Here is a 9,471-nt window from a genome sequence, read left to right as displayed (position 1 = left end):
TTCCCATCAACTTTTCTACTCCTACTCTTTCGCACATTGAAACCCCTCGTTTTAGCATATGAATTATAAAAGTCGAATGCCAAGCCAAGATCAGCAAAGTAAAATTCATAAATATTTTGTATAGATAAACCCGAAAAATCGATCTTACCAATATCTTCCCAAGAGTTTATATGATATTGATCCATATCCACCGCATCAGAAGTTGTATCTTCATCCACATGATCACAACATTATTCGTATTTTCATCCATTATATGTCTTTGACTATTTGATACTACCTGTAATTTATGGTGACTTAAGTTAATTACCCAATAAAATAGTACAAATTAGTTAGAATTTATAATTAAATAATCAAAATTAACCAATAGTGACCACTAAATTTACAAACAGAATCACAATATTAATTTCTGAATTTACAAACAGATTAAAAAAACAAACAATAGTAAAAAAAATAAAGATAGAACAAAAATAAAACTAAAACATCATGAACAGAATCATAAACACAAAAATTATAATTATAATTATAAAATTAAATTCTAAAATTTATAACCCTTATGAACAGAACCCAAAAAAATTCAAACAACCAAATAAACAGAACAAAAAAAATTAACTGAATAAAATCAATGAAATAAATTCATACAAAAAATCTTAACAAAAAATAAGCAGAACAAAAAAAATAATTGAATAAGTTCAATGAAGCAGATTCATATAACAAGAACATAAAAAAAATGAAATCAATGAAGCAAATTCATGCCGGAGGCTGAGGCTCTCTATTGGAACTCTGGAAGTGGAGGATGAAGGGAAGACGGAGCACCACGGCACCGATGATGACGTTGACTCACTGAGACCCATGCCATCGCTGCCTGCTAAGGATGATGTCGCTGAGGAGTGAGAACGACGATTCCGAGAAATGAGAACAACGACGCCCAGCGGTGATGGAACAAGGTGGGTGCCATGACAAAGGTAGAGAAGAACGAAAATGCTCTGAGGCTGAGAACGAACGATGCGAAGAGAGAAGTGAGATACTGAGAATGAATGATGGGGAGAGAGAGGCTAAGAACAACTTCGGGAGATGAGTTGAGACCGGAAAAGAGTAGAGTAGGTGGTGGTGGTTCTGTGGATAAAGAGGAGAGTAGTAGAGTACAATAAATTTAGAGGGTAAAAAAAAATTAAGATACACTAAATGAATTTTAAAAATATTTGTGATAAAAATAAAAATTTAACAATTATTATTAAACCCCCATTTGGGTTATATTTATAAATTCTTTATTGTGCTTATCACAAAAGCTCAAAAGACTTGAGCTTACTAAAGATAGACCCTTTTATCTTAATATTATTTATTTTCCATATCAAAAAATCTCAAAAAACTTAAACTTACTAAAAACAGACCCTTTTTACCATTGTTTACCGTATTTGGGTTCTTTAAACTTAGAAGACCCAATCTTCTTATTTTTATTTTCATATTAGGAAACTATATTATTTTTTTATTGAAACTAAATAATAAAATTTTATCTTTAAAAAAACACTGATCATATTAAACAATTTATCTTCATCTTTTCAATAAAATATTTATGTAAATTAGTTAAAAAATGAAAGACTTGGTAATAACACTTGATGGCAAAAAAAGGAAGAACTGGCACATTAAAATACTAATGGTAGACAACAAAAAATAGTTTTTGTGTTTGAGCGTATTTTGGTACTGATACTCTAATCAATTTTTTGAATGCATTTCGAGTATTCATTATTCGTTTTGAAATCTTGCTTCGCTATCAAGACTTTTCTATATGAGGATTTGAAGTGATAGTTTTGCTTAACTGCACTTTATAGAACAGAGATAATAATTGATGGGCTGAACTGTATGAAGGATAGTATGTCACTACAAATTAAGTTGTTATCCAACTGTCGATGATTCTGAAACATGATGAAAGTTAAACAGATGTGCGCACCACCAAATTTACGCACCTCTCTAACTAATTAAAATATAATCAATAGACATTTGAAACTAAAATAATCATAATAAATAAGAACATATATTACAATATAAAATAAGGCTTATCAATATCTAAAATTCTGTTAGAAGACAACAAAAAGACTCCAAAAATATTTTGCTACAAATTACCTACAATGTATATAATGCTTTTATTGATTCGACTCCACAACTTAATACTCAACGGTTCTTCAAATGCTATAATTCTTCACAGACGAGATACAGATATAATTTAGTTACTTTTACGGTATCCGACATGTGGTACGTAAATATTTTTTATTTTATGTATTTCCGTAAATTTTAGATTTATTTAATTTAAATAAAAAAAATTCTAATTTTCGGCGCGATACCTCTCTCAGGGTCTCACCCCCACACCAGCACTCCCAGTCAACCCCGCTCGGCGACTCCCTCTTCTCTGACCACCACAGTAGACTGCTTGTCAGAGATCACTCGCCTCTCTTCCTCGCGTTCGTCCTGTCTTCATCGCGTTCCTCCACTATTCACCACCGTGGTTCCGTCGCCGTTCGCACCGCTTCGCGGTCCTTTGTTCTGGGCTTCTCACCGCGTTGCCGTCATCCGTTCTCACTGCATCGCCTTCATCAGTTCTTGCTGCCTTGCCGTCATCTGTTCTCGTCACCTTTCCGTCCTCCATTCTCGCCGCCTTACCGTCCTCCATTCCCGCCGGTTCGCCATCTGCCGTTCAGCATCTGGTTGACTGGTTTTGCCTGGAGTGTTGTTCAACGTTTTGCTTCACTTTTTGGTCTCTGCATTCTCTGTTCTTCGTGTTCTCTGTGTTGATGTGTTTTTCTTTGGTTCCTGTTAAATTTATTTTATGTAATTTTGTTGTTATTTGTGATTAATTTTCTGTTAAATTATATTATTTTTTTTTGTTAATTTTATATTTTTTTCTGTTTTTTCGGATATATCCGATATTCCATCGAATACCCTAAAAATTGCGGATACGAAATCTTATCCAATGATTAATTTTCGTCATCCAATCTGTGAACAAAATTTTGTATAATTGCATTTATATGTTTTCATACAAAATTAATGTTCTTATATTAATTAATTAGTATTTAATTGATAATGATTCTGTAAGATGAAATTTTTTTTGTTAGGAGATAGAGGGTTTTAGTCGTTTCAATTTGAACTTTTTGTTTTGATTCGTCAGTTCCTTTGTATCTGCGTGTTGATTCTGCCGCTCAGCCGCTGCTGCCACCACCCCACCCCTCAATCATGACGGCGGCGTCTGATTCCACAGCCACTCAAGTTCGTCTCTCTCTCTCTTTCACACTTTCAAATCAAATCAAATAATCTAATTTGTTTTCTTCTCGTTTGCAATTTTGATGTGATGTTTGCGTGCAGGTGGATTCCCTGGAAAATTAGGTTTTAAATCAATAATCAATAATCTGAATCTGTGATCAATCACTGAGGATGGTGTTGGTGTTGGCTCTTGGGGATTTACACATACCACATAGGGCTCCTGATCTCCCTGCTAAGTTCAAATCCATGCTTGTTCCTGGCAAGATCCAACACATTATTTGTACAGGGAACCTTTCTATCAAGGTCTCGCTCTTTCTATCCAATTCAATTGTTACTGATCTTAAGTTAATTTGTTTCAATCATTGCTGATATCCTTTATTTTACCTTGTTTGAGTTTTTTGCATGTTATTGTTTTTTGAGTGCATTTGCGTACAAAATTAGTGATTTTCATATTAATTGTAAATTTTGGAAATCAGTGACCACCTCTATGGACTGTTTTTGATTGCCACTTAGTAATGGTGAAGAGGAGTTTGCATTATTGTTCTCCACTTCCAATGACCAACTTGAGAGATTTTTTTATTCTCTGTATTCCCTTTTCCTCCTATTGTTTTTGTAACATCGGATGTGCTGTTAATGGATCTAAGGTTTGCAATTCAACCTGTCATTGATATATATTCTGTTAACCTCTGTACAAGGAGCTTGATATCAAGTAGGTTGCTAAAACTAATTAATTTTCATGGTATATCTGTGTGTGTGTGTTACACATATATCTGGATTAAATATTACTACCAAAGCTTGAGGGTAAATTTTATTGTATTGCTATTAAATTGGCAATGTTGCAGAGATGAGGATGGCTAGATGGATGAGTAGACACATTATACTATACATGATTAAAATGAATGCATTACAAAATTAAGCTGGTTTAAAGTGGTAAGGACTTGTTTGGAAAAGGTTTGTAGACACTCTAGTTTATAGAGTGGATCAAATGGAGGGTTGTCCTTTTTTTTTTTGGTTGGTAATCGGGGCCGAAGCCCAAAAACAGAAAGACTATCTACAAGGTGCTATATGGGGTGTATACATCCCCTTTACATCATCATCGAGAATTTGCACTAAATTTCCAGGAGGATTATCAAAGAACTTGAACGGAGGTAGAGGTAGACTTATGTTGCTGACCCTAGTGGGACAAGTCTTAGTTATTGTATATACACTTGTTATTGAGAAATGAAGTTTTTCATCAAGTTGCATGCCTTTTAATCCAATGACATATTTATGCCCGAGTTTCTTTGAACTTTTAAGCTAACTTTATGCAAATTATATTCAGGAAGTTCATGACTACTTAAAGACTCTTTGTCCAGACTTGCATATAACTCGTGGTGAGTATGACGAAGATACAAGATATCCAGAGACCAAAACACTGACCATTGGTCAGTTTAAGCTGGGACTATGCCATGGTCATCAGGTCTGATCTTCCTTAAACACTTTTTTACTATTCCTTCCAACTTTATTTCTAGTTTTTTTTTAGCTTTGTGACAAGTAATCAGTTTAGGATTCTCTTTTCTAGAGAAGATTATTTCACTTTGATATTCATGATCAGCTAATTCATATTAAGCCAAGAGAAAAAGGGTTTTGGGAAGTATTTTCAGTGATGTTTTTTTTCAATCTATATTGAATGGTTGTATTTCATTCTGCAAGTGTCACTTTATTGTGCAATTACATTGTCACTTTCTCATATGTTCTGGAAGGTACATCTCATTCTAAATTTGTTGCATATTATTTATAACTACATGATGATTATTTGATCTTAATGGTTATGAAGGTTATTCCCTGGGGAGACCTAGACTCACTTGCAATGCTACAGAGGCAGCTAGATGTAGACATCCTTGTCACAGGTCACACACATCAGTTTACCGCATACAAACACGAAGGCGGTGTGGTTATAAATCCTGGTTCTGCAACAGGCGCCTATAGCAGCATCACTTATGATGTGAATCCGAGTTTCGTCCTCATGGACATTGATGGCCTGCGTGTTGTGGTATACGTATATGAACTTATCGATGGAGAGGTTAAGGTTGACAAGATTGACTTTAAGAAAACAGCCTCCATCCACACTGCCCATTAGGCACTTGTATCTTGGTCTTGATCTCCCTGTATCTTTTTAAATTTGGTGTTTTTAGTGTTTTTTCTTTCATCCCTTTTTTCACTTTGTAAGGGTATTCTGCTTTAGTTTTATTCTGTTTTGGAGACTGTAAAAACCTTATCATATGTATTCTTAGAATTTGATCAACTTGTCATATGTATGATTGGATGCTATAAACATTTATGGTTGATTAGCAATTTAGCATTGTGCATTCCATTGAGAGTATAAATCACTTTTTTACTATAAACATTGTGCATAGTATAAATCACTTTTTCACTTACAGTATATTTTAAGCATTTGTCACAGTTTTATTAAATAACTAATATATCTTTGGGTAAAAGTTGTTCTTTCGATTTCTTTTCTCTTTCTGTTGTATCGTAATCATTGAGTGTGTATTTTTCTTTCAAATTATTTCTTCATAAATTAAGCACTATATTTTATCTTGATTTATTAAATGTATAGTCGATTAAAAGAAAATGAAAGAAAAACATTCATTTCATAACATGCAAAATAATTTGTATCCTTTTATATAATAAATCATTTTAATAGTTTCTGTTTGTACCTGGCCCAAGAATCTTAGTTAGGTTCAAAATGGATAAAGCTCAATTAAGAGATCTAATTCAATTCACCCTAACCCGATCTCATAAAGGTCGGACATCAGAAGAGTCCAGCTCCATTTACCTAGGTAAGTAACCGATTCTTAAAATATCTCTTATCCATTTAGAAGGAGGATTTGAACAACCTTTTTAATAAAAGGGATAATCATTTACCATTAAAGGTGGAGTTACTCTAAAAGGTGGTTATCAATTCTACTATAAGTACATTGACATCCTCAGGTATATTTAGAACCCAATCTACTAAAATCTGCTCAAAACTCTTGCTAACTTAGGCATCGGAGTCTCTTGCAGGTACCATCCCCACCTCCTCACGAGGAACTCGGACAGCGGCACCTCGACACCAACATAAGTCAGACGCTGCCCAGAAGGAGTTTGGACCTCACGTTCAGAACCAAAAGCAACCCAGTTTCAAGTAACCCTCGGAATATTGGTGCCGTTGCTAGGGACCTGGAAGTCTACACCCAACCATGGCGGATGATCAGTTCGAAGACGGACATACAGTGTCTGAATCAGAACCAGAACCTCACAATGATGATCGAGCACTCACAATATCTCCACGATATGATAGAGCAAGTGGCCCTAATGAGGAGGGGACATCGGGAAACCCTCAACCCAGGAGAATCAATTCAAAAATACTCCACCAGAGAATGAGGAACCTATGCACCCAACAAAAATTATGGGACTCGTATACGAGCATCATGGCCGATTAGAGCAACTCGAGCAGGAGATAGAGCGATAAAGAGAAGTTGAAAGAGACTTGTGAAGGGAGGTGCGATAGCAAAGAGAATTAGGAGAAAAACTGTTGAAATTAGGTTTCCTTCAAAATCGAAGCAACAATGCAGACCGAGAGGAACATCCTTTCGGAGAAAAAGATTCGTTTATAGAAGAAATCATGCGGGCTAGGGTTCCCAGGAACTTTAAAAACCCCAACATGGACCTCTATGATGGAATGACCAACCCGAGATTCCATCTTAGTAACTTTAAAAGTCGGATATATCTGGCTGATGCATTCGATGCAACCCATTGCAAAGCTTTCCCAACGACGTTAACTAAAGCGGTGATGAAGTGGTTCAATAGCTTACCACCTAGGTCAGTGACCTCTTTGACGACTTTGCAAGAAAAATTCTCAACCAATTTTCAATTTAGAAAGACAAAGTCAAGCACGCTCCTAATCTCCTAGGGGTCAGACAAGAGGTCGGAAAAACTCTCCGAGCTTATATGAAAAGATTCAACAAAGCTTGCTTGAAAATTCAAAATCTACCTATAGAAGCAGTAATAATGGGGCTAGTTAACGGCCTCAGAGAAGGCCCGTTTTTTCATTTCATATCAAAGTGACATCTGACTTCTCTGTACAAAGTATAAGAGCGGGCAAAAAAATACATCAACATGGAAGAAAATGCTCGATTTATAGAACCCGTTCCAAGACAAAATCCTCCTTATCAAGCTCGGGAGAAAGAGAATGAAGCAAAGAAAAGGGACGAATATAGCTCGGACAAACCCCGAAGATACCATAATTATATCCCTCTAAGAGTTTCTCTTATCGATATTTATAGGAAGATCTGCCATATCGAGAAACTTCCACCACCTCGTCGTATTAAGAACAAGAAAGGTGAAAGTCGGATAGAATACTGCGAGTATCACAAGCTATAGGGCATTCAACCAATGAGTGCTACAACTTGAAAATGTGATAGAAAAATTGGTCAAAGAAGGTCGGTTAGAAAGATACCTTGCAAAAAGATCGGACGATCAAGGAAAAAGGAAGAGAGGCGATGAAGACAAAGGTTGACGAGATCGGCCACCACAAACCCCTAATAGATATATCCATATGATAGCTGAAGGGTTTACAGGAGGCAAGATAACAAAGTCTTCTCGTAAAAGGCATTTAAAGAAGCCTGTCAAGTCAGTGGAGAATGTGAAGCTCCCGACTTACCCACAATTTCATTCACCAAAGTATATGCTTAAGGAGTGACCCCCCCAACCATGACGATCCCATTGTGATTACCATGATACTAGCCAATGCAAACCTCCACAGAACTCTGGTAGATCAAGAAATATCGGCCGATATATTGTTTAAACCTGCCTTCGACAAGCTTGGGTTAGAAGAGAAAGAGCTTAGAGCATATCCTGACACTCTTTTCAGGTTAGGAGATACACCCATCCGACCTCTCGACTTCATCCCGTTACATACCACTTTCGGTAAAGGTATGGAATCTAGGACTTTAAGTATAGACTACATTGTGGTTGATATAACATCAGCCTATAATGCACTAATAGGTCGGACAATCTTGAACCAACTCGCGATGATCGTTTCTACTCCTCATCTCTGCATGAAATTTTTGACTTCAGAGAGAATCGCTACCATAAGAGGAGATCAGAGATTGGCACGAAAATCTTATAATGAAAGTTTGAACCTACCTGGAGGTAATAAGGGAAAAGAAGACAACACCATTGAGTTTGGTGGTGTCCGAATACGAGAAGAACTAAAGCCACGACTTGGGAAAAGACAGAAGAAGTTCAAATTAGAGATCAGGCCGAAAAAATGACAAGCATAGGAGCCAACTTGGATAAAGAATTGAAAGCAGATCTCGTTAAGTTCTTACAAAAATTTCGATCTCTTTGCTTGGAAAGCCTCTGATATGCTTGGAATACCTGAACCTCATGAGTCACAAGTTCGCTGATTACCCGGGTTCAGGACCTGTTCAACAAAAATGATGAACTCGGTCCTGAATGAGTGCAAGTCGTTGAAAAGCATATCCAAGCTTTATTAAAAGCCGGATTCATAACTCTTCGTTGTGATCCTTTAGCTCCATAGCTTGTGCTCTTCTTTGGTATTTTTCTTCTTATTGTTCATGTTTTAGGCAAAAAAATTATACGAAGACCTTTATATCCTCTTTTATAAAATTTTTCTTTATGATGTAGATAATTTAACAACTAAAAATATACATTCATCTATCAAGAAAAATTGACTAGATGTCATCATTTTATTTGAGAACAGGGGCGAAGCCACATAGAGAGAAAGGGGGATAATGGCCCCCTAATTTTAATTTTTTACATGTAAATTATATGTAAAATTTAGTTTAGCCCCTCTTAAAATTTTACTTTAGTTTTATTTTATTATGTAAATATTTTTGACTTTTCTCTAATATTTCATCTAGTTCCGTCCCTATTTAAAAATAAGATAAAATGAATGTAAGGATTGAAGAACTTGATCTAAATTTTTCCTTAGCAAAACCCAAGTTTAATTTGAAAGAAAGAACAGCTAAACTCCTAGGCAAATGCTACTTGCAAGATTGTAATTAGTATCCGAAGAACTCTTTGGATATCCATTAGTACAAGGTTTTTTGCGTTTTTCATGCATTAAAAACTTATGTTTTTTATTTGTATTTTTATTTTCAGTACTTTTTATTTTTAGAATTTTGTAAAATAAAAAATAATAGTAAAAATAATAAAATTTTATTTTCTACTCCT

The 9,471-nt window shown here is 35.4% G+C and overlaps 1 protein-coding gene across 1 annotated transcript; it reads left to right on the top strand.

Moving 5' to 3' along the window:
* LOC107613800 (vacuolar protein sorting-associated protein 29) lies at window positions 2,305–5,600 on the top strand. Its single transcript, XM_016315955.2, has 5 exons — window positions 2,305–2,746; window positions 3,158–3,255; window positions 3,352–3,552; window positions 4,571–4,708; window positions 5,066–5,600. The coding sequence occupies exons 3-5, from the start codon at window positions 3,421–3,423 to the stop codon at window positions 5,366–5,368; spliced, it is 573 nt and encodes a 190-aa protein (XP_016171441.1). The 5' UTR covers window positions 2,305–2,746; window positions 3,158–3,255; window positions 3,352–3,420; the 3' UTR covers window positions 5,369–5,600.

The sequence above is a fragment of the Arachis ipaensis genome, chromosome B08 (assembly GCF_000816755.2).
Source record: "Arachis ipaensis cultivar K30076 chromosome B08, Araip1.1, whole genome shotgun sequence".
Classification (NCBI taxonomy): domain Eukaryota; kingdom Viridiplantae; phylum Streptophyta; class Magnoliopsida; order Fabales; family Fabaceae; genus Arachis; species Arachis ipaensis.
The sequence above is the reverse complement of the archived record's forward strand: the minus strand, read 5'-3'. Positions and strand labels throughout refer to the sequence as shown.